The sequence below is a fragment of the Brassica rapa genome, chromosome A06 (genome assembly GCF_000309985.2).
Source record: "Brassica rapa cultivar Chiifu-401-42 chromosome A06, CAAS_Brap_v3.01, whole genome shotgun sequence".
NCBI lineage: Eukaryota > Viridiplantae > Streptophyta > Magnoliopsida > Brassicales > Brassicaceae > Brassica > Brassica rapa.
This window is the reverse complement of record NC_024800.2, coordinates 24,419,079-24,444,094: the sequence shown is the minus strand read 5'-3', so window position 1 is coordinate 24,444,094 and position 25,016 is coordinate 24,419,079. Positions and strand designations below refer to the sequence as shown.

Below are 25,016 nucleotides of genomic sequence, written 5' to 3'. Positions count from 1 at the left end.
ATGAGTTAAAAAGTTGAGTTCGATAAAAAATCTAAATTTTAATCAAGATACTGAAAGCCATTATGAAAATTATTATGGTCGAAATAGAAAGATAAACAAATCCATTTCACATGTCTTCACAGACCAATCTCCATGTCATTATAAATAAAAGTGTTTTAATTATCCAAACCATTTTTAAAAAGAGAAATAAACAAATCCATTTCACATTTCTTCAAACACAGACCAATTTCCACACCACCTGGCCCATCCCTCCTCTCAGACATTGAAAACGCCTCGTTCCGGTCGATAGACACAATCTCGCTATTAACCGGTTTTCCCCACCCAAAATCCGCCGTGTATAGCCCAAACCGGTTCGACCCGGCAACAGACCCAGACTGCGTACCCGGTTTCACTCTCTTCGTCCCATCTACGTACAACTCACAAAGTGCTTCAATATTATTTGACGCAATACCTTTAACCGAATCACTTATAATCTCGACGCTGTTCACAAACCCATCTTCTCCCATAAAAACCCCCGCTTTGTATCCATAGCAGCCCAACGGGAACACGCAGTTCCCAAAGTAAGTTTCAGGAACCGGCTGATCCAGCCGGTTCCTGAAATCAGCTGCATACATGAAACGCACCGGTCTATCCACCTCGCCACCACGCGTCTTCACTAGGCATGTCCATAGATAAGCGTTGGCGACAACAAACGTTGACAAGTGAAGCTGGGAGCGAGTTGACTCTTTCTTGGCTCGCTCTCTAAGTTTCTCGATGTTCTCCGGAGTCAACTCTAGCGTGATCCTCACTACCTCGGGGCTGATCTTCTCCATGGGAGGCAGCTTCAGTGATCTCACGTCCTCTTTCTCCTCTGAGAAATACAACAAGATCTCCAAGATTTTGGCGTCGAGACTAGCGGGAACGTTGATGACGGTACGATCTAGAAACGGAGTTAAGTTCTCTGGTAAAGACATGGTTTCGTGGTTACATAAGTGAGCCCATGATTTGATGAACCTAACCACTGTTTTACCGTCCATAACAGAATGATGAGCTGCTACGCCGATGCAAAACCCTTGGTTCGGGAACAACGTAACTTGCAGAGCAAGAACGGAGGGCGAGTCACAAGCCACCGGAAACTCGGGGACCAAAGAACGTATCTCCGTCTCGGGACGTAGCCCTTTCCCGGAGATAATGGAGAAGTCAGCGTCGCTCTCCGCAACTATCAGCTTGACAGAGTCGTTTGGGAGGACGAGGATGTGTGGCTTAGTATCTTGTGGATCCCACCTGAGGCGACCTGCGAGCGGGAGGTAGTGACGGAGGACGGCGGAGAGAGAGAGCTCGAGCTTGGGGAGGATTAGAGAGTGGAAAGACTCGCGAGATGAGTTGTCTTTATCGAGTTTGTAGAAGATGACTCTCTCGGTGGGATGGAACTTCACCCACCTTAAGTCGAAGAAGGTGAGTGGGAGAACCAGCGAGTTGGTTGTGTCATGAGAAGAGTTTGTTGCTGGGTTGACTCGGGAGATCTTGGTTACCGTTATCGTAGCCATTGATGATGAAAGAAAACTTCACTTTTCTTGCGATGGACCTTTCATATTACATAGGGCTCATTATAATATAACGCGAGATTAATGTATCCTGCAAAAACAGAAGTTTATTCATTTACAATTCAAATAAATACAATATTTCTTTGTCTATTACTATTGGAGTATACATGATTATGACTTCAGATTCAAACCAGCTGTCCTGTTATCATGTGTATATGTTTGCTAGGTGCTGATTTTATAAGTTTTGTGGTTAATTTATAAATTTATAGAGATGCTTTAGTTAGTATCAATCTAGATCCTAACCTAACTTTCCACAATTTGAAGTTTGAAACCTCTATGTATACTAATAATAACTTTTCATTGCATATATTTAAATGAAACAAAGGTGTTGTTGTCACCAGCCTTAGATTTCAACAAGAAAGAAACTTGAAACCCAACAGAAAATAGCCCATGAATCAAAGATAGAAATCTGAAAATTTTAGTCCAATTAATCATCCCACCCCACAAACACTCCTGATGCCCAGTTAGCCCATATTTGATAAACTGGAAATAGTAAACCCGTCACAATCCCACTGTAACTTGAAACTAGGCCTGGACGTTTTACCTAGACTCCAAACATCCAAATCAGAATCGACCAGAAAATACCCAATCAAAAACCGAATCAAAAATTTATAAGTACATACTTGAATCCAAAAGTTCTCTATTCGGAAGAACCGGAACCGAAAAGAACCGACTCGAATAGATTCGGACTGATCCGAATAGACCCAACCCAATAAGAATCGATTCAACATAAATATCCAAAATTATGACTTCATGTGTTCTATTTCTATATTTTAGTTTGTGATTTAGTTGAAATTTCTTTTTGCCAATAATCTTTATCATTATTTTATAACAAGTTCAAGTAATATGAAATTTTAATATCAAATTTAGAGTTTAAAAATGTTTAGTTTCAATATTATTTGTTTATTTTGTAAAATTGTACGAGGGATTTTGGCTAAATTATGATGTAATTTGAGTATTTCAGATCATTTCGTATTGTAAATACCCGAACTTGAGCCAGATCCGTTATGAACCCAAAAACTACAAATATTTTAATTATAGATTTGAACCGACCCAAACCCGAAGAGGAACCGACCCGAATCCAAACCCAAAAATTTCAAGTATCTAGTTGAGTCCAAATTTATAGGACCCGAATGATTCGGACCCAAAAGAAACCAACCCCAACCTGACCCAAAAATCCGAACGCCCAAACCTATTTTAAACCTTAAAAACTCCAAAAAAAAAAAAGGTAACTGTTAAGTAAATTGTACCAACTCGCTTATATGTTAATTATGTCTTTATGAAACTTTTAATATTAGAGTTTTATATTTTCACATCTCCATGGTTTTTTGATCATTGTTCTTAACAATATCCCAATATCCGACTGGTTTGTGTCAGATAGACCGGACTAATTTAGGTCAGGTTGGACATTTGGGTAGAATTTGTTGACAAATGACAATGTTGATTTGATGAATTGTGGCAAATTATTTTTGCAACACTTGCCATTTCTGTGATTTGCAGTTTACAACTTTAAATAGAGTCTCTTTACTTTTTGCCTTACTTAATTAGACATTTGGGTAGAATTTGTTGAAAATGTTGAGTTGATGATTTAATGGCCAATTTTATTCTTTTTGTAACACTTGCCATTTCTGTGATTTACAGTTTACAACTTTAATAAAGTCTCTTTATGTTTGCCTAACTTAATTAGACCTCTGGGTAGAATTTGTTGAAAATGTTGATTTGATCACTTAATGGCCACATATAACTAATTTATATATCTAAAAAACAGAGTTGAATACAATGTGAATCTTTGAGAAGTCAGTTATTTCATAACACGTGAACACATATATGGGTGATTTGGTCGTATATGTACAAAGATCAAAAGATTCTAGACTCATTGGTATTTTCTCAATGAAACATCTAAATGTTAGCGATCCGAGCAGTCGTCACTAATGACGCAACTTATAGTTGAGATTGCCCGAGTCATCCTCCTCTCAGAAACTCGAAAGTAGTTTTGGTCGTTCAAGTACTCTTTTGCTATATATAATTACTAGTATTGGTTTTATTATTGAAACATCATATAACACTCGTCACGAATGACTACACACATCATTGAGGTTGCCCGAGTCACCCCTGCCACCGACTCGGACTCTGTCCTCAACTCCCTCAAGATCCCCTTGACGTTCTTCGACCTACCGTGGCTACTATTCAGCCCCGTGAAGCGAGTCTTCTTCTACAAACTCACAGAGTCGACACGTGAGCATTTCCCCTCCTTCATCCTCCCTAAACTCAAACTCTCCTTGTCCCTCGTCCTCCGCAACTATCTCCCTCTCGCCGGCCGCATAACATGGGACCCAAACGAGCCCAAGCCCAGCATCGTCGTCTCTCCAAACGACGCCGTTTCAGTAACAATAGCCCAGACCGAAGCTGATTTTTCTCTCCTCTCCGGCTACGGACAACGTCCTCTCTCTGAGTTATACAACCTGCTACCTGAGTTACCGGTTTGTGATGACTCAGCAACCGTTCTCTCTCTTCAAATCACGTTGTTTCCGAACCACGGATTCTCCATCGGCGTTGTAACACACCACGCCGTTTTAGACGGAAAAACGTCGAGCACTTTCATCAAAGCTTGGGCTCACCTCTGCAAACAACACCTCGAGAACAACGGCACCTCTTCTCTACCGGAGATTCTAGCTCCGTCTTACGACCGGTCCTTGATCAACGGCGTGACCGGAGTCGACGAAAAGATGATCGCGATGCTGAGATCTCTCAAAGGAGACCCCACCAACAGCAGCAGAAGCCTCACTCCGTTTCCCGCCAAAACACTCGGAGACGACGTCGTCCTCGCGACGCTCGTCCTCTCCCGCGACGACGTCGAGAAACTCAGGGAGCGAGCCCAGCGCGAGTCAACCACACCGAGTCACCTCCACCTGTCGACTTTCGTCGTCTCCTTCGCCTACGCGTGGACCTGCTTCGTGAAGGCGCGCGGAGGAAGCGACGAGAGATCGGTGAGCCTCCTCTTCGTCGGAGATTTCAGACACCGGTTAGATCCGCCGCTTCCGGCGACGTACTTCGGGAACTGCGTGTTTCCGGCGGGTAGTTACGACCACGAGGCGGCGGAGTTGTCGAGATTCGTTGCGGCGGTGGAGATCCTGAGCGGTTTGGTGAAGGGGCTGAGTTCGCGGGAGATAGAGACGGTTGCGGAGGCGTACGCGGAAGCGTTCCGTTTCGTGGAAGGGAGCACGCAGTTCGGGACTGTAGCCGGGTCGACCCGGTTGAAAGTTTACGAGTCGGATTTCGGGTGGGGGAGGCCCGTTAAGGTTGATATTGTTTCTATTGACCAAGGAGAAGCGATCGCGATGGCTGAGAGACGTGAGCAGTCGGGTGGCGTGGAGATTGGAATGTGTTTGAAAAAGACTGAAATGGACATCGTCCTTTCCATTTTTAACAATGGTTTACAAAATTAAAACCTTTTTATATAAATATATATAAAAATAATAATACTTTTCTTATTATGGAAGAAACTGAATGTTTGTAATCGATAATCAAACTACTACTAATTTTCTTTATATAACAACAGAGGATACATTCACTGTTCAAGATGAATGTATGTGTACCCTCTGGTATCAAACCTATTCAAGATGAATTGTATAGTTCCTTGTACTTTACTGTTGTTATAATCACACAAAATATTGAGCTGACTTGCTATCAGCACAAGTACATTAAACGGACAAAGCAGATTTAATGGCCTTGCATTGCATAATTATTGTTCTAGAGAACTTAAAACACCAACATCTAGCATCAGTAGGAGCTCTCTGAGTTTAAACACTCGAGCTCGGAGAATAAAGCTCTGCAAATTAAGGCATGAACCATAATCGAGATCCCTAAGAGCAACATTATTGGTTCTACAAAATTTCGTCCTTAGAATAAATTAGTATTATTTTTTTGTTAGGGACAAATGCTTAAGGACTTTTGTAAATTTGTTGATTATTGGTAAGATCGATCAAAGTAGATCGAAAACATAAACCAAAGGAGATGCGCCGTTGAGAACAAAAGCAACGCAAGCAAATCAATCAAAGTTTAAATGCATGCAAACCTCAGCTAAAGTAGATCGAAAACATAAACCAAATACATGCAAATCATAAGGAAGAGGAACACATACCCTTTCACCTTTGAATCGCAGAGAACGGTTGAGAGATCCGCCGAGAGAACCGCGGAGAGAATCGAGAGAGAAAGAGATGCGCAGAGAGATCCGTGGTGAGAACCGCTGAGAGATGCCTCGGGAGGAGATCCGTCGAAAGGAGACGACTTGGGAGGAGATTCGTCGACGGGAGAACCGTCACGAAGGAATGCGCCGTTGAGAGAAAAATCGCCCTTTCGATCGCCGCGAGAGAGAAGGAGATAGACGAGAAATGTCGATCTCGATTCCAATTCGATTTTGCCCTAACGAAAACTCTTCCACCATTCCTTTGCCGACACGTATTACCTAAGGACAAAAAAAAATATGTTAGCTAAGGACAAAACGGACGCGTCCCAGCGTATATGATACAATTTTGATTTAAATTAAATCATATACTCCCTAAGGACTAAAGCTAACGACGGCGGTAATGTTGCCCTAAGAAAAACAAAACAAAACACCGGGGGGGATTTGTCGACAAAGACCATATCCTCATGACTATATTCTAAAGAACTAGCGCTCCATTATCAACCATTTGACTTTCTTAATCGTGGATTCTGTTACCGTATGCATATCAAAATCTTAAGCAACAATATGGTTTGCTATCTTAACTCTTAAGGCAATTTGTCTCAGACCATTCTTTTAACAAATATTTTGTTGATTCTATAAGTTTAAGTTTAACTAATAATATTTAACTGTTCATATATAAGATCTACATCAAAAAAATCAACTTTGTGTAACAAGTATAATAATTTGGAGGTATATATCATGGAATTAAACAGCATAATTAACACTTTTATGCTTTTTTATATCAACTCCAATTTCCAAACAAAATTTGTCTCTGTATGAAATACACAAAGCTAGTCAATTTTTGTTTTGGACATTGAAGATATATATCTAAGATTCTTATACAAATGTTGTTACATTGTTCAATTTCATAAAAAACCTTTCACTAATATTCACATTTTTTAGAACGTTACCTATTGAATTGAAATACTCTAAGATAACAAATGTTTATGGTATAGATGTCATTTGTCAAGAAAAGTTCATGGTATAGAAAATATACAGTGTGCATTTGTCGACAAAAAAGTTCATGATATAAAATTGGGAATTTGCATCCAATAACCAAAAAAAAAAAAAAAAAATCTGGAGAGAGAGTAGAGAGAGATAGGAAGAAAGAGAAAGAGAGAAAATGGGAGTTTGGTTATTTTCTTAATTTTTTTTATTAGTTATAGGGTGCAATTTCCCTAAAATACAATCATGCATCAATATGTTCAACAAAAACAGAAAATAGCCTATATATCTTAGAGATGTATTTTCATGTATTGAATTTCAAACAATTCTAAACTAATAAGCGTATAGACTAATTAAGAGGCACAACAAAGCATAACTTCAACATAGGAGATTACTGATCATTTTGTAAAAAATCCATCGTTGTGTGATAATAAGTGAGATATATACACCTAGTAATACAATGACCATTGATATATCTTTACATACACTTACATCTTTACCTAAACTAACAAATCAAAAGTAGATAACCAAATGTGCTAGAAAACGATCACATTTGGTTATAGATTGTCTTTTCAACATTTTTCTTTTCTTTTGAACACATCTTTGGTTATGTCTGATTACTTTAGTGTTTCAGATCGAAGTATATAGTATGTGCCTCATTGTGACAACTGAAAATGTGGTGGATGACCAGTAAAGTTAGTTATTTCTCAGGCGGAGAGAAAAAAAGTGGCAATGGTCAATATGTTTCTACTAAAATTGTAAAACACATGTACTTATCATATGATTGCATACATATTGCAAGGCGAGCGAATTCACATGCAATGTGATGATGGTAGCTTAGCATCTACATATCTTTTGCCATGTATTTTACTCGGGATCTGATTCTCCTAACTTTACATTACTTTAGTATGTTATATAGTGGTGGTCCAAACAAAATTTTGATCTTGTGATGATCACATTTTGAGTAAAAGCGTGACTTATTAGTCCTTTTCTATATCTTATTGAACGCTCAATGTGGAGGACTGCTTTGTCTCTGTAAGTGGATAGCCACGAGAAAGCTACACTCTCTGCAATATAAAAGTTTTGCTAGTTTGATCTTCCATAAACTGTTAATTTTTTTCTAAAAAAACACTCTATTGTGATTTGCATATTTTAAATGGTGCAGCATAACCAAAATGTGTTAATCAATTAAAAAATTCTCCAATAGTTTTTTTGAAACTGAAAATTCTCCAATATTGAAAAAAAAAATGTGAAAGTAAATTCAGTTTATGTTAAAAAGGTAAAAACTATGAAGTTTAATAATGAAAATAAAAGAGTGTAATTATTATAAAATTATAGGAACTTTCTTCTGTAGCATTGGTCCCTCTCTGGCCTCACGATTACCGTTTACAGTATAGAGACGTTGAGAAGCCATTAGAAAGTTGCCAGCTTCTCCATTCCACTTTCTCTCCACCACTTTCACCTGAACCTCACGTCACGTTCTCTCTCTAAAACTCCATAAATCCCAAACCTTTCTTACTCTCTCTCTCTCTCTCTCTCTCTCTCTCTATCACAAGCTCTGAGCCTTTTTCATTCTCTTCATGGGAAACCTCTGTTCTCTGTTTGCTCCGCCGAAGCCCGTGAAGAAGAGACGACCCATCAAGAAGCGGCAACCATCTTTATCCGGGTCGGGTTCTGGTCCTAATACCAACCGGTTGAACCGGTTCAGGTCATCGTCCTCTAACAAGTTCGATGATGCCGTGACTCAGGAGCAAGCTCTTGCCGCTGCTGCCATTTTGTCCAGGCAGCAGAAAAGCGGCGGATCGCTGCCGTTTGAACGGTCCGCGTCGCAACGTCATCCCGTTTCTGGCTCGAAGAAGAATCAGTTGCCTCGGAGCTCCAGCACTAGGTCAAGATCCTCCACGGATCCTCTGTTGCAGCCTCATCAGTTCCTTAACCAGGTTCTGTCTTTGTATTGACTGAAGTCAATCCTCTTAAGGATGTTAACAGACATTCCTCTAACTGAGGTCTTAATTCGAAACCAAACGTGGAAGTTACATATAAAGTGGACAATGAGCTCAATGTTATTTTGCAATGTTTAAAAATCGTTAGTCCGTAGTTAGGCATTTTATATAAGATTATTGATTAAGCGGACGCATAGACAGATTTTTTAGTGCCTAAACTTTTTTTTTTTTTGAAAAAAATGTTCTTGGAATAATCATTTTGTTTAAGTATGATTTGCCGATTAGACGGACACCTAGGTGCAGTTTACACCGATTTTTAGAACACTGATATTTTGAATAAAGACATGCTTTGGAACATATGTAATAACCTGTGATTGGTGATCCTTTCTTGACATTTAATGATAAACTTTGAATTCACATATTGTGGGATTGTGGGTGACAAAGAGATTATAGTCTGAAAAAAAGAGGAAGAGAATCTTGATGTTGAAAGTACTTATCTTCAAGTGTTGTTCCTCTCTTCCATGTAGGACTGTTTAATACATTTTCTTCGTGGTACATTCTTTATACTGAAGTAAGATTCTTTGTTCTGGTCTTTGAATAGGGTGTTAAGCTAGATGACTTGGAAACAAACCATTTTATCCTCATCCATGGAGGAGGTTTTGGTGCTTGGTGTTGGTACAAAACCATTGCACTCCTGGAGGAAGATGGTTTCAAAGTTACAGCCATAGACTTAGCTGGTTGTGGTATCAACTCGTTCAATATAAATGGCATCGCCAGTTTGTCACAATACGTGAAGCCACTTACTGACATTCTTGAAAAGCTTCCCATAGGAGAGAAGGTTCTGTTTCTGTTTACCTTCCATTTCTACTCCATTTCCTTTGATTTCCTCTTCCAAAAATACTAAAAAATGTTATTATGTAAAACATTTTCAGGTGATCTTGGTTGGTCATGATTTTGGTGGAGCATGTATATCATATGCTATGGAACTGTTTCCTTCCAAGATTTCAAAAGCTGTTTTCCTCGCTGCAGCAATGTTAACAAATGGACAAAGTACACTTGATATGTTCTCGCTGCAGGTTTGTTTTCTTGATTATCTCTTCTTGGGTTTCAAGCTTGTTTCGTGCCATTGATTAACCGACAACTATATGACACATTTTTTCAGGCAGGTCCGAACGATCTAATGCGAAAAGCTCAGATTTTTATCTACACAAATGGTAATGAACACCCTCCAACGGCCATTGACTTAGACAAATCTCTTATCAGAGACCTTTTGTTTAATCAAAGCCCATCAAAGGATATTGCATTGGCTTCTGTATCAATGAAGTCAATACCATTCGCTCCGGTTCTCGAGAAACTCTCTCTCTCAGATGGTAACTACGGTTCAGTGAGACGGTACTACATAGAGACGTTAGAGGATAATGCTATACCAGTGACTCTCCAAGAAAACATGATTAATAGTAGTCCACCTGAAAAAGTTTACCGGTTAAAAGGTGCTGACCATGCTCCTTTCTTCTCCAAGCCACAAGCTTTGCATAAACTTTTGCTAGAGATCGCCAGGAATATTAGACCTACTTAACCTCTCCTCTCTTGCAGGGTGTCTTCATCATTATATTCACTAACTGGTGTTTTAAAGTGGCTCACCATAAGATTTCTCTTCATTTGTATTTTGTTGTTCTTTGTTTTATTTGTGTTTCTTTTCTTGTCTGTTTAAGGTTTATCTATTGGACCTTTTCTTCTTCTTGTTTTGTTTTTACGTGAAATAAAAATGTTTACAGAAATTGTGTAGTGAATTGTGATTATCCATTTTAGACATCCTATAAAGCTTCCGTGTTGTTACCTAAACAAAAGGTAGACATCTGATGAAATTTGTAAAATAGGAAACGGAGCTATTTAGTTAGGTTGCGACTATCATTTTGGGTATAGATCGGTTACGGGAAAACCAGATTCCCTAACCATACTCCACCGGTACGAAGCTACGAGTGTATAAAAATAATGCTATGGTGTAGTGTACCAGAAAGATTAACGTTAAAATACAATCATCTGCTGCTATATTGAATAGTCCATGTGTTGGTTCTATATTCTCTGTGTACCTAACTGAAATGAGTGACCAACCGCAGTTATTAGACCAGCAAGAGTGACTTGCCGACAAAAATAATATATAAAAATAAACAACAAGCCAAATAATTCCTGGAATTTAGTAGTAATAAAAATAATAAAGCAAATTAAAGTGTGCATAAAGATAAGATGAGATGGTAGTGCTATCTTCTTCTTCTCATACCACGATTCCACATCCGACATCTCATAGCTTTTCTTTTTAGACATGGCCAAATCACTTTTCTTTTCCTTCTTAGTCGTCTCTCTTCTGCTTCTTCTTGCAGCGGCTTCGACAACTGCAGCTGCAGGGAACGCCACAAGTGGGTTGAGATATGGCGGATGTGCTCTCAGAGACACCATTGGAGAATGCATAACGGCGGAGATTGAGGAGGATGGAGTTGAGGATGTGGTGCGGCGGATTCTGCGACAACAGGGGAGGAACTTAGGCTACTCAGCTCTGCAGGGGCAGAAGGCAGCTTATAAATGTAAGATTGCTGGTAGTTGCATCGGAAAAGTTAATCAGAAAAACGCAGCTTGCACTTACTTCACCAGATGCAAACGTGCCACTAGCTAATATGTTGTGTTATTTTCTCTCTTAATTATGTGTGTTTTGTGATCTTCTATTGTTTTTTAAAAACTTTTTTTATGAATCTATGCAACATCAAGAACGTCTGTCGGTTGAATTAAATGTCTATCCAATTTAATGCAAAAACATTACTTATAAACTGAATCCGTGAAACTTCTATCTACTCTGGTTTAATTGTAACATGTAAAACACTGGCTTAACTCTCTCTTTTTTTGTAAACTGGCTTAACTGGCTTAACTCTTAACCACAAAAGAGAAAACAAAGCATTTTGTAAAAGGTTATGATATACAACTGCAGTATGTTGAACAAAAAAAACAGGAATTTGATACTTCAGAAAAAATATGAAAAAGCTATATGAATTAGTTCGTGTTTCAAAAAAAAAAAAAAAATCTATATGAATTAGTTGGGTCATTGAAACTTTGAACAAAAATTGTTGGCTTAAGAACAAAAGATACATGAGCTGGGCTTGGCTAGTTCTTAGTTAAAAGCCCATACCAGATTGAGGAAAACAATTTTCATTAAATCAATGCACAAAAAAAAAAGAATATTCATTTATCAATATCCAACAGAGGATAATAAGAAAACATAAACCGACAAAAAATGACGCGGCTTGTTGAGTGAGCTGTTCTATAACGATAGGCGGTGACGATTCCCTTCGTGACAGACGAATAAAAAGTTAGAGAAATGTGGGTTCTAGTCTTATAGATTCGGATGGACCCGAGGAATTTAAGAAACCTGCCGTCGCTTTTCCGAAGACAACTGTACTTTGCAAATAAATTAGCTGTAGATGAAAAGCCATTTACGTGTTTTTCAGCTGAATAAATGTATTTAAATATTTGTTTGGTTGAAAATAAAAGAATATAATATTTTCTTCTAAGTTATGTCTTTTTTTCCGCGTTATATTATTCGACTTAGGCTCCGAATAGTAACTGCGGTTTGAGCGGTGCGGGACAAGCGGTTTAACTGCGGTACGATTTTAACAGTTATAAAAACTTATAGATATATGGTATATGTAGAGATTTTTGTTACTGATAACTGCGGTGCGGTGCGGGGCGGGGCGGTTCGTAACATTCGAAGGCTAATATTTGGTCCCTTGAAGATTTAAGCTTTGTTTATAAATGTATAAGTTGACAATAAAACTTCATTATACTCCAGTTCTAGAAATTTCGACCACTCATTTATTTGCGTTTCATGCCAATGGATGTTCTTAAATAATATTATTAAGTATCAGCCTAAGAAAACCAACACTTTCATACATGATAATAATTTTATATTTTCTTTATTTTCGCACCATTAATCAAAATTATTATCGAAAGGTATAGATGTTGTTACCCTATAACCAAAACATACATTTCTGGATTATCTAATTTGCGAAACTTCAGGCTTACTGTATTTTTATATTTTGTTTGAAGATAACTGTGATGTTCTTCAAGATATTAAAATTGAAATACATTTCTTTGTGAATTTGTGATGCTTTGTAAAATACTATAAATTATCTCTTCTTTTTTCTCTGTCAAGGTTTATAGGTTTTTCCAAATTATATTTTTTTAGCAACTTTCTTTTTGTCAACTTTTTTGAGCAACTTATATTATTATTATTATTATTATTATTATTATTATTATTATTATTATTATTATTATTATTATTATTATTATTATCTATAAATATATAGAAAACTTAAGCAAGTAAATGACCGATTAAAGCTAGAAACTTGTTGACAAAAAAAAAAAAGCTAGAAACTTTTGGTTTTAACTTTTAAGTAAGTGGCTCTCTCCTCTCTCATTCTCTCTCACATCTTCGAGAAGTTTCCGCCGGCGGGAGATCAAAAAACGGTTGATCAAAGATCAGAGAAATGGGCATTCGCTTCTCCATAATATCGGTTCTGTTTCTGTTTCTCCTTTCTTGGACCAGCTTCACCTCAACAGGTTTGGCTCAATGCTCTGTTTTATTCTGATGACCTTTGGCTCCTTTGCTTAATGTGACAATTAGTGTTTAGTTCCAATAAAACCCTTGAAATCAATTTAAACAAGTGAAAAAGCAAGGAAACAGATATAGGAATTTGACATTTAGAACCTCCATCTCCATGTAATGATGATGTTGGTCAACTTGTTGCATGCATAAGCTTTGATCTGTTCTGTTTCACTTAATCAATTGATAAGAAGCAAAAAAAAAACTTTTTATTGTTTCTTTATAGATTTGTCTTTGTTCTTGTTTATGATCTCACCTATTTTTATATCATCTTATACACAGAAGCTTATGATGCACTTGATCCAACTGGAAACATCACCATAAAATGGGATATCATTAGCTGGACTGCTGATGGCTATGTGGTAACAAATATTTATAACTTTATCCCCTCAATACCACTTGTTATATAATCAAATTCTTGTGTTCATAGGTAACTCTAACCAAATCATAACATTTTCTTCTATCGGCAGGCTGTTGTATCAATCTTCAATTTTCAACAATACCGTCACATTCAAGCCCCAGGTTGGCAACTAGGATGGAGTTGGTATAAGAAGGAAGTGATATGGAGTATGGTTGGTGCACAAGCCACAGAGCAAGGAGATTGTTCTAAGTTCAAAGGCAACATTCCTCATTGCTGCAAGAAAACCCCCACCGTCGTTGACTTGTTACCGGGAACTCCATACAACCAGCAGATATCAAACTGTTGTAGAGGCGGTGTGATTAGCTCCTGGGCACAAGACCCCGCAACCGCTGTTTCTTCGTTTCAGATTAGTGTTGGCCAATCTGGAACTACTAATACGACCGTTAGAGCTCCTAGGAACGTTACTTTGAAGGCACCAGGCCCTGGTTACACTTGCGGGCCTGCCAAAGTCGTTCCCCCGACCAAATTCATTTCTAATGATAAACGAAGAAAGACTCAGGCTATGTGTAAGTTTTAGTCTTTGTAAGTTTTAAAAGTTTCTTTCTAAGTTATGTTTTTTTTCTTGATTCTAATTTCACATTTTTCTTGTTGTTAATTAGTGACATGGAACATGACGTGCACATATTCACAGTTTCTAGCTCAGAAAACTCCCACTTGTTGTGTCTCACTCTCAGCTTTCTACAATAAGACTATCGTACCGTGCCCAACATGTTCTTGTGGATGTCAAAATGGCACATGTGTCGAGTAAGTTCATATTCTCTTAGGAACTCCATCTTGGTTTTTGTTTAATTGATTAGACTAAATCAATATGTGGATGGGGCTAAAAAAAAAGAAAGAAGATACCAAAGAAATAAAATAAGTATCTATATGTAATGAATGCCAATTTTTTGATTTTCTGAATCATTTTTTTTTGTAACAGCCCGAAAATAGCTTCGGTGGTACCAGCTCTTTCAGGGAAGAACAACCTCCAGCCGCTCTTGCAATGTACGCAGCATATGTGTCCCATCAGAGTTCATTGGCATGTGAAAACTAACTACAAAGAGTACTGGCGTGTGAAGGTCACAATCACAAACTTCAACTACAATATGAATTACTCGCAGTGGAATTTGGTTGTTCAGCATCCCAACTTCGACAATATCACTCAGCTTTTCAGTTTTAACTACAAACCTCTTAGTCCTTACTCTGGCATAAGTAAGTCCATAGCTGCTTATTTCCTTTTTCTTTATTTGCATAGCTCTTGGTAGGCTTGGATTAGATTTTAAATATGAATAAATAATCAAATAGTATATAACGTTTGGTTTGAAACTTACACAATTTTTTTTTTCAATTAGACATGATCATTTGATGCATCGTAGGCTCTGTTACCTTATGATCCCTATAAACAAAACTAAGCATGAGTATTAGTTTGTGACATGGAGGGTTATTGTAGGTAATGAAATTCATGTGTTTGAATTAATACATTGCAGATGACACGGCCATGCTCTGGGGGATCAAGTTCTACAACGATTTTTTGAGCCAAGCGGGTCCAATAGGCAACGTACAGTCGGAACTTCTCTTCCAGAAGGACCCGTCAACGTTCACGTTCGAGAAAGGATGGGCGTTTCCAAGACGCATTTACTTCAACGGCGATAACTGCGTTATGCCACCTCCAGACTCATATCCATGGCTTCCTAACGCTGCTTCAAACCTTGCAACTTCGCCATTCATTATACTTCTCATTACTTTCTTCTCTGTTTTGATTCTTATGTAAATGGATCACGTTGAAAAATTGTGTGTTTTGACCCGGTTCATACTTATGAGATCAGACGGGATCCTCATTGGCTAATGTATAAAAATGGTGTGCGGCACTCTATTCATGTCAAAAAATCATATGCATCAATCAACATTTTGTATTATTATTTTTTTGTATTTTCACACGTAATCGAAAACCAATTTGCTCCAATTTTTTTATAACGTTATCAATGGTTAATATCTAAAACTTGAGAAGCTCAGACATTTTGATTTAGATTAGTAAATAAAACTTGAGAAGCTCGAACTAAGACTTATATTTCAAGACCATAATGATAAAATATGACTTTTCCACTCTACCAATATACCACCCAAATTTTCATTTCATACTGGTACCTGATACAATCATTATACGTTTGAAACAGCTTAATACATTCCAACGGGTCTCGATATATAAAGTCATTAACTGTTATATTTATTTACGTTTATATTATTATTTTGTTCACACTACATTAAAACGTTGCTCTATAAAAACGAAATCTAAAACTATGTTTTAAGCCATTTCATCTTTTACAATTCAGATATTTGTTTTACACCGTTTATATATTTTCATCAATAAATATATATATTTAAATTATATGCTATAATTTATTTATATTTGTTTCATATGATTCATTTGATTTGTTTTCACAATTCAAAATATACTATTAATATATTTAAGGGTTGTTTGAGATTTATTCTTCTGGTTTATTTTGACACTATAATCAAATTTTAAATTACTTGACCTCGTCAATTTTTTTTCAAAAGATGAAAAGTCAAGAAAGATAGAAAGAAAAATAAAGAAAGCTGCCCACGGATTTACATAAAATATATTTCTTATTTCTTAACCAAGTTGCTTGATAATTAAACGTTCCGTCAAGATTTTCTATTTATTTGGGGCAAGTAGATTTAAGACCTTTACAACGTAGGCCTATTACAACGTCTAATTAGAAATAAGGCTTCATCACCAAAAATGTTTCATAATTTCACTAGTTATTGTATTTATCGACAAAATAAATATGTTATTTACCATATAATTTATGTTGTTATATACAAGTTATATGTATTTATTATATTTCTTACTGTATTAAGCAGCTCAACGTAAGAAGAAATATAAACCATAGTTTTATTTTGCAAAAAAGATTCTTAAATGGTAAATACTTCAAACTAATTATAAATATTTCAAGTTGGTCGACCATTATCAATACAATCAGCCCACAGGAATACAGTCCGTGGGTTTTAAATTTCAATTTTAAGAGAATGGACTTCTGTATTACTATGTCGTCCCGCTATATATACGTATTGATTCTTCCATTTCTCACACAACATAATCAAAAAAAGAAAATATACAGAAAGTTGATAGTAGGGTACAAGTTCGCTTTTGATCACTGTCCTCAAAAAGAGAAAAAAAGGACCAGCTGAAATGGGGCGTTGGGTGAGACCTGAGGTAAGAAAATACTAGTAATATTGTAGACATGATTATAAGTGTGTTTTCGAAATTGAAACGATTCATATGTCTAGCGTATTCGTATCAAAAAAAATATATAATTAATTGACTAGTTTATAAGGATGTTTTTCAAAATTTGATTTGAGATAATCAAGTAAATAAAAAATACATTATTTTTTGTTTAACTTAACCTTAACTAAACAAAAATAATTAGGTGTACCCTCTTCTCGGAGCAATGGGATTTGTAACATCTATGGTTGTGTTTCAACTCACGAGGAATGCATTATTAAACCCTGATTGCAGGTTGGTCTCCATCCAGTCTATTCTAATAGTATTTTTTCGGAAAAATCGCATAAAAAACCTTGAAAGTATCATTTACTATCACTTTAAACCTTGAAGTTTTTTCACTAACACTTTTAACCTTTAAAGTGATATTTTCATCATTGGAGATATGTCAGAAAAATATAATGTTTTTCAAATATAATGTTGAAAATTATCATTGGAGATATGCCAAAAACCGTCATTTCCGACATATCTCCAATGACGGTTTTTGGCATATCTCCAATGATAATTTTCAACATTATATTTGAAAAACATTATATTTTTCTGTATCAAATTAAAATGGAGAAAAATAAAAAAAAATCATAAATTTAAAAAAAAATGAAAATTCAAAAAAAAATTTCTTTTTCAAAAATTTTTTTTGATCGACACTCATTTTCAAATATAATGTCAGAAATTATCATTGGAGATATGCCAAAAACCGTATCATTGGAGATATGCCAAAAACCGTCATTTCCGACATATCTCCAATGATGGTTTTTGGCATATCTCCAATGATAATTTTCAACATTATATTTGAAAATGAAAAAAAAACTTTTTTGAATTTTCAATTTTTTGAAATTTATTATTATTTTTTCTGTATTTTAATTTGATCTTATTTATTTTTGATTTTTTTGTTATTTTTATTTAATTTTCTAAATCTTTATTTATTTTGCTCACTTTTTTTAATTTATGAGTTTTTTTGTTAAATTTTTCGATTTTTATTAATTTTTTTTATTTATTAATTAAATAATTATTTTTTTGAAAAAAAAAACTGTTTTTAACCTGTTCAGCCGGACATTTTTATGATAAAAATGTCATTTTGAAGGTTAAAAGTGTTAGTGAAAAAACTTCAAGATTTAAAGTGCTAGTAAGTGACACTTTCAAAGTTTTTTATGCGATTTTCCCGTATTTTTTCCATGGTTTGAAAGGAATAAAACTTGAGGAAATGCACACAGTGTATATAATATAATGAATATTTTCTCTAGTGTAATGATCAGACATGTAGAAAATATGATTTTGAAAACTCTAAACTGATTCGGACCACCGACGTGACTAGACCGGCCGTGTAATATGCGTAATTAGTTTGTCTTTAATTACTTTAGAACTCCACTAATATGTGGGTTACACAGTTGAAACATAAATAATGTGGGTTAATAGTTTTTAGTACTTGATTCGTTTAGTATTTTCTAAATTAGTATCTTCTTTATATGCTAATGCTTTTCTTTGTTTTTATAAAAAACTATAGGATAAGTAAAGAGAACAGAAAAATGGGAATTCTGGAAAATGAAGATGAAGGAGAAAAATATGCACAACACAATCTTCGCAAGTATTTGAGGACCCGTCCACCTCAAGTTATGCCTTCTCTCAACCGTTTCTTCTCTGAAGAGGACAACTAAACTATTTCACCTTATCATAAAAGTTACTTATATACTCAATATACAAATTAAATCTAGTTTGGACATGCTTAATGTGTATTGTAATAGCTAGCTTCAGATCATCTTGTTAAATATTTATAATAAAAAGGTTGAAACATGTCTTAACCTGGCCATCGTAGTTCTTAAAATCATATGTTGTTCAGTGAAAAAACGGAACCTTCAATCTTGTGCATGCTAATCATGAACGTTCTACAAATTGGCTTTTGGCTTTTGATCTTTTACGTACTCCGCTTAGACTATGCAACAAAGTCTTTAATCTTTTCAATGGAAAGAAAAATCTAAAGTTAATTTTGTAAAAACTGTTGCTTATATCTGAATCAAAATACTGTTGTTCATATTTGTAGAGATGAATGAATACGCACATAGAATTACAAGTGGATAGTTGAATAATCTCAAGTCAATTCTCTCATTTTTTTGGTCAACTTTATAAATATATTAGAAGAATGTTGCATGGAGTTTGGAATCATCCACACTAGGTCAACACCTCCATAAATAGTCTATACATTTTGTCTATAACGACATGATGCACTTACAAAAACATACATATTGATGTTTCTTCTACCGCAAGTCAAATAAGATAACCTAAAGTTTTCATCTCTGTGCATAATATCCCATACCTTTTGGTGAGAGAGTGCTCATGAAGCTCTCAAAACAGGCTCCCAATGACCATGCTTAGAACTGAAAGTACCTCCACCATGTCGCTCAGCGTACTCAGCCATCGTCGCTCTCGCACAAGCATCCCAAGCTTGAGCTATTTCTGTTAGAGACATCGGTTCTGAAAACTCCTTCATGGACAAACCGAACCTTGATCTGGTTCTAGCGGACAAATCCTCATGTTTGTTTACACTAAACACACATAATAATAATATGTTTAGTTCCAACTTGTGATCAATTTGTGCTAAAGTTTCATATACCTGGAGTCAAAGGGGATGTTTTCAATAAGTATTGGTGAATGTGGGTAGTTCTCAGGGACTAGTAAGCGTAACGGTTGAATCTGTGACTGCATCGAACATAAGATACATTATAAACAGCTGAGGAAAAACTAGTAAAAGAACAAGTTTAGAGAGACTTACTACATGTCCTGACTTGTAAAGAGCTTGGAATGTGTCACAGAGAGCCACAGGGGCATAAGAACACATGACTATTGTTCCTGTAGTAACTTCACTTGGACCAACATCTTCACTGCATATGCTTACCATTGTCTCTACAAGTCTCCTATTTACTTCCATGATCTCTTGCAAGAGGGCCAAGCCAGCCTGCAAGAATAAGAAATGGTCTAATCTTCGATATTTCATTTTATTTTAAAGGAGTTTATAGGCTCTAGCTATTTATTACCTCAATCTTGTTAGCTTTTGAGCCAGATGATGCCGTGGAGTCAACTTCAGACTCCAAGCTACTGAACTGTTTGTACCTTTCAGTTTCTGATGTGATATCTATAGGCTGAGTGGTGATTGAGCGCTTGAATCTCTTATTAGTAGGATTGGTTTCTCCTCGTTGCAAACGCAACCTTGTCCTCTCACTCAAATCCTGAGGTACACGAGCTCTGGATCCTCCAATGGACTGGACACAACCAGCAAGCCTGTCTGTTAAACTGATGACAGAGCTCATCTCATTAATAGACTGTGCCAAGGACTCCGGTGATGATGATTGAAACTAGCAAAGCCACACAGATACACATTAACATTAGGATTAGTGATAAGATGGAGAGATTAAAACTTGTATATCACTTGTTCACTCACAGCTTTTATCAGACGATCAATAGGCCGCTCTGCGTTTGGCTCAGGAGGATGCTCCTGAGCTGCTGGTTGGAGTTGGTAATCATGTGAGGAAGGTGACTCAACGGATATAGGATTTTCAGGATCTCCAAGATTTGAAGACGGTGCAACAAAGGGAGAGCCACCAGACTGTGATGAGGTTCCATTTTTGTTGAATGTTGTGGGAAGAATCTGCTGGTCCACCAACTGAGGAGAAGCCAGTGGCTTTGCAAGGTGGCGCTGATTCGGTGAGATATTCTGCTGACGCAAACCAGCTTTGTTGTTGACCCTTTGACTCATCCTCACATCGTTCATCTCATTTTTAGGCATCTGAAGCTGCTGATGGTTCTTTTGTGGTTGTTGCTGCTGCCTTTGTTGCATAGAGAGATGATGAAACTGCTTCTGCTGAAACATACTAGGCTGAGGATTACTTGCAGGTAACGTCATAATGTTGGTCTCCTCTTTTGGTTCCATCTTAGGCCTTGTCTGCGACGAATGAGGCATTGCTGTATGTGAGGTGGTAAGGTTAGATAATGCAGAAGACTGCGGCACATGGAAGACTTGATGACCACTTTGGGATTGTAATGCTGTTTGATGTGTCTGAGAAGGAGGGAGATGCACTTGTTGTTGTTGCTGCTGCTGCTGCTGCATTGGCCTCCTAGTCACGGTCTGGTTATGCTTAACGAACCTCAATAACTGTTCCTCATAGATATTAAACTTTTCTCTGTGACTCTCAGTAATAGCATTCCTGGAGACATTTAAGAACACAAGAACTAGTTTCAACGTTGCTTTGCTCGCCCTTAGCTTTTCCATATGGCCATGTTGGATCTTTTGTTGAGGATGAGCATCAATCTGGCAAACAAAATGGTTTCATTAGGTTATTTAGGATTGAAACGGAATAATAAGAGGTTTATGAATGAAGTACCTCTCGCAATTTATTAGATAATTTTTGGTACAGTGCACCAACTACAAGTATATACTTCTCCTTGAGGGCTTTTATCTGCAAGAAAAATGATGAAATTTTTTTGAACTATTAATAAACAATGGATAAGTTATAGTTTCATGTTTGTGATGTTAATATGTGTAGATAGATACCTTCTGATAGGTCTCCTCCTGCCAGTCACCACCACCACTAGCATTAACCGTCTGGCCTGTAGAATCTTGAGATGCTAGGAAAAAAAAAGTATTGGTGTAATCACTATATGCAAAACAACAAAGTGATTACAAAAAGAAAACATTTATCATCCAAGTTGGTAAGAAAGGAAACATACTAAATGTGTTTGCTGGAGAGGTTCTCTGTAATTGATATGGCTGATTCTGTTGGGTTTGGAGCAAAGAACCTGATGCTTGAAACCTTTGTGTATCATCTAAAGGTTGCTGTAAGATTCTGTTCTGAGCCTGCTGCATAGTATGTTGCGGTTGGTATTGTTGTTGTATCATTGTTTGAGATTGTCCCACCTCTTGGCCTTGAGCCGCCAAACAACTTGATCCATGAACATTATATTGCTTCTGTTGTGAGGGCAAGGCTGAAGCATTGTTACTGTGAGAATAAAGGCGTTGTTGTATGCTATTGTTCTGAAGTGGCCTTTCTTGAAAGCTAGCAATATTGTTCTGCTGGGATGAAGATGCTCTAAAAGCTGCTTGTTTCTCTCCATTGTTTTGTTGAGGTGTTAGATGATTCTGCTGCGTGTCTTTATCATTCATCAGGTGGCTAATGAGTTGCTCGCGTTCTTGTCGTTTCTGTTCCTGAGATGGCACATGCATCTGCTGTTGATGGTGACTAGAATGGACACGCTGGGTCGGAAACTGATCTTGTCTTGACAAGAACTGAGAGTTTGGTAGGCTAGAAAGAGCGGAAGGTTGAGGAAAGGACTGCTGAATATTAGACAATGATGTCTGATGAGGCAGTTGCTGCTGGATAGGCTGTTTTAACAGACTTTGCTGCTGCTGCATGTATGAAGGTTGTACTTCCTCTTTCAAGAGCTGTTGATCCATTTGATTCTGGAAGTAGTTGGAACTCTGTGGCTGCTGAGGAAGATGATGTTCCCTTCCATGGATCTGTCTTTGAGAACCGGGAAGAAGATTTGAATGAACTCCTTCACCCATTTGAATGTTTAGGTTCTGAGCCGCAGAAGAGACGTCAGTAGGCAAACCAGAAGACTCAAGAATGTTGAGATTGCTCTGGATGTTGTTGTTGTTTTGATGTAACCATTGTTGGCTTGTTGGAGTCTGTGTATATGGCAACGAGGTGAGAACTGATTGCCCTTGATTCAGAGCTTGAGCTGCTGTATAGATTAAAGACATCATAACAAAACTTTAATAAGCTTAAAAAAGATTGTGAAAAAATATAATGATTTGAAACAGTTCTAGACACAGGATGTGAGTTATGTTACAACATGATCTGCTCAATACCAAAACAATGATAAGTTATCATATTACCTGGAGCTGGAGTATTAGTTCCATTGACTGATGAACCAGACTGCACATTACTAGATTGCAATTTTCTGTCGAAATTCATTATGTTTCCCTTAATTGTCCGCATGTAATCATCCTAAAACATAGGAGAAAGATCAGCAAATTATATTCACAAGGCTGAGGTTTATTATCCCATTTCAAGATTCAAATTCTGAATGTAATAAGAAGATTTAAAAAAAAAAAACAAATTGTATTTGAGTACCTTATCTTTAGCCGCTGCATAGATCTTTCCCTCAAATGAGAAGGCAGTATTTTTAATTGCATTTGGGTGGCGTGTAGGATAATATATCTTCAACTTTTCCACTCTACACATACATGAGAACAATTATCATTGACGCATCAAGTATATTATATATTACAAAACTGATAGTCTATACAGAGTGATGATGCCATGATATTCTAGACAGAGTGAAAGCGAGAAAGGTTGAAGTTAGGTTTTGTCATTTCAATAATGAAAACTATAATAATCTTTTTATGCACAACTCTTATGCTTTAACTGTTGCAATGTTTATTGGTGTAATGTAGGAGTCGTTAATCATGTGCAAGCTTTACATACAAGATCACAGCAAAGACATGACCCTATTCAGAACAGTTCTTTCTTTCGTGAATTTGAACAAGAATCAGTAACAATGGATTCACTAAGCATTCATATAATCGGTATTTATATTACTCTGGTAGAGAGGTTAAAGCTTACATTGCTAAAATAACCTTCTTCCTCATATCAGGCGCAAGCTGTGATCTCCAATCATTAGCATTGTTACTCGCAAGCGAGTCTCCGCCTTGTTGGTTAGGCTTCCAGTTAGAGTTCCCCTCCATCAAGTCTAGCCTATATCAACAAGACATGATCAGAGACATTCCCTCAACTAGAAAAATAAAATACACAATCAAGCATCATTTTTTTCTACTTGTTATTAGTATCAAGAAATCATTTAAATAACGTTTAAATAGATTCGTATTGCGGTTTGCTAATACTGTAATTTACTAGTTATATTTAACCTTCACAATCCCAAAAGCTTGTCTTGCTAACTGGTGCTAATTAGGCCATTATCCTAAACGATGCCTCATAGAACCAAAATCATATTTTGTTGAAGCATCAGTTTCGAATTGGCATTACAATCAAACAACTTGCAAGTGTGTGTGTTTCAACATTAGACCTAGAGAACTAAACACCAAGAGCGAAACATATATGATTTGATCGCAGTAACACAAACATGATATGATCAACTTAAGACCATCAAATAAGAAAACAGAGTACCAGAATGATTAGATCACAATCCACAAAAAGCTCTGTTTCGGCTTTGGAGACACTCTCGATTAAAAAAAAACTTCAAAATTTTATAGGAACAAGACAAAGCCCATGTTTGGTTTCACTAAACAGAACTGAGATTATTATTTGAAGCAAAACCCTAAAGTTTTAAACAGAGTAAAACTAGAAGAGGAGGAGAAGAAACCCACGAGACCGTCGGAGAGATCGCAGAAGGAGGAGGATCGATAGATTGAGGAAGACGTAATCAAAGAATAGATTGAGAAAGCTTCAATTATATTTAGAGAGGGATTGATATAAGAAGAAGGCAAAACATAAGTTAAACGCAAGAGATGAAAAAGAGCAAAGAGATTGGTTGAAGAAGAAAAGACTACACGTAGGAAGGAATAAATCTATATAGGTGATGATTTTTTTTATTATTAATCAAATCTGTGAAGTACGACAGGTGTCAGATTACTTGGTCCCTTTTAGTAATGAATCTGTATGCTTTTATCATGTCATTAGATTTGGGTTTTAGATTTCGACAAGTAAGCAAGAAACAAGCCAATCACAATTTACCACATCATTATTATTAGTTCTTATATATTTTGGAAATAAATAATTATGATTGCTTGAATAAGCATTGTAGAAGTTTACAGTACATGTCATGATGATTTGTCACATTAGAAGTAATCTTAGATTGAAAAAGGATCAAATATGTTGCAAGAAATTAATTATGTTACATTGTTAATGCCTCTTACATTTTTCTTGAACACCTGTTAATGCCTTACATTTGACATGTTGTGAT

General features: G+C 36.5%; 7 protein-coding genes across 10 annotated transcripts; 5 read left to right on the top strand and 2 right to left on the bottom strand.

The window, feature by feature from the left end:
• Positions 1 to 48: 48 nt before the first annotated feature.
• On the bottom strand, positions 49 to 3,130 carry LOC103875072 (BAHD acyltransferase At3g29680). Its single transcript, XM_018659826.2, has one exon. The coding sequence runs from the start codon at positions 1,524 to 1,526 to the stop codon at positions 156 to 158; it is 1,371 nt and encodes a 456-aa protein (XP_018515342.1). The 5' UTR covers positions 1,527 to 3,130; the 3' UTR covers positions 49 to 155.
• Positions 3,131 to 3,416: 286 nt separating this feature from the next.
• Positions 3,417 to 5,263, top strand: LOC103875069 (phenolic glucoside malonyltransferase 2). The gene has a single exon (XM_009153519.3). The coding sequence runs from the start codon at positions 3,659 to 3,661 to the stop codon at positions 5,027 to 5,029; it is 1,371 nt and encodes a 456-aa protein (XP_009151767.2). The 5' UTR covers positions 3,417 to 3,658; the 3' UTR covers positions 5,030 to 5,263.
• Positions 5,264 to 7,130: 1,867 nt separating this feature from the next.
• Positions 7,131 to 10,510, top strand: LOC103875068 (putative methylesterase 11, chloroplastic). Of its 2 annotated transcripts, XM_033273794.1 has the most exons (5): positions 7,131 to 8,693; positions 9,298 to 9,534; positions 9,629 to 9,772; positions 9,859 to 10,186; positions 10,290 to 10,510. In XM_033273794.1, exons 1-5 carry the CDS (start codon positions 8,334 to 8,336, stop codon positions 10,313 to 10,315), a joined length of 1,095 nt encoding a protein of 364 aa, XP_033129685.1. In that variant the 5' UTR covers positions 7,131 to 8,333; the 3' UTR covers positions 10,316 to 10,510. The 2 variants fall into 2 exon arrangements, with proteins under 2 accessions (XP_033129685.1, XP_009151765.1); XM_009153517.3 differs by having other exon boundaries at positions 9,859 to 10,508.
• Positions 10,511 to 10,885: 375 nt separating this feature from the next.
• Positions 10,886 to 11,520, top strand: LOC103875067 (protein RALF-like 27). Its single transcript, XM_009153516.3, has one exon. The coding sequence runs from the start codon at positions 11,017 to 11,019 to the stop codon at positions 11,362 to 11,364; it is 348 nt and encodes a 115-aa protein (XP_009151764.1). The 5' UTR covers positions 10,886 to 11,016; the 3' UTR covers positions 11,365 to 11,520.
• A 1,531-nt stretch (positions 11,521 to 13,051) lies between these two features.
• On the top strand, positions 13,052 to 15,707 carry LOC103875066 (COBRA-like protein 2). The gene is made up of 6 exons (XM_009153515.3): positions 13,052 to 13,301; positions 13,627 to 13,706; positions 13,815 to 14,271; positions 14,365 to 14,509; positions 14,685 to 14,956; positions 15,232 to 15,707. Exons 1-6 carry the CDS (start codon positions 13,229 to 13,231, stop codon positions 15,513 to 15,515), a joined length of 1,311 nt encoding a protein of 436 aa, XP_009151763.1. The 5' UTR covers positions 13,052 to 13,228; the 3' UTR covers positions 15,516 to 15,707.
• Positions 15,708 to 15,942: 235 nt separating this feature from the next.
• Positions 15,943 to 18,917, top strand: LOC103875065. Its single transcript, XM_009153514.3, has 3 exons — positions 15,943 to 16,979; positions 17,194 to 17,282; positions 18,547 to 18,917. Exons 1-3 carry the CDS (start codon positions 16,956 to 16,958, stop codon positions 18,695 to 18,697), a joined length of 264 nt encoding a protein of 87 aa, XP_009151762.1. The 5' UTR covers positions 15,943 to 16,955; the 3' UTR covers positions 18,698 to 18,917.
• A 206-nt stretch (positions 18,918 to 19,123) lies between these two features.
• Positions 19,124 to 24,659, bottom strand: LOC103875064 (probable mediator of RNA polymerase II transcription subunit 15c). Of its 3 annotated transcripts, none has more exons than XM_033273704.1 (12): positions 24,421 to 24,659; positions 23,660 to 23,791; positions 23,168 to 23,270; positions 22,930 to 23,041; positions 21,762 to 22,772; positions 21,586 to 21,659; positions 21,416 to 21,490; positions 20,476 to 21,342; positions 20,072 to 20,389; positions 19,810 to 19,992; positions 19,651 to 19,736; positions 19,124 to 19,582 (listed from the first exon to the last, which is right to left on the bottom strand). In XM_033273704.1, the coding sequence occupies exons 2-12, from the start codon at positions 23,779 to 23,781 to the stop codon at positions 19,372 to 19,374; spliced, it is 3,162 nt and encodes a 1,053-aa protein (XP_033129595.1). In that variant the 5' UTR covers positions 23,782 to 23,791; positions 24,421 to 24,659; the 3' UTR covers positions 19,124 to 19,371. The 3 variants fall into 3 exon arrangements, with proteins under 3 accessions (XP_033129595.1, XP_009151761.2, XP_033129594.1); XM_009153513.3 differs by having other exon boundaries at positions 21,762 to 22,775; positions 24,421 to 24,658; XM_033273703.1 differs by lacking the exon at positions 24,421 to 24,659 and adding an exon at positions 24,221 to 24,239 and having other exon boundaries at positions 21,762 to 22,775.
• Positions 24,660 to 25,016: the final 357 nt, after the last annotated feature.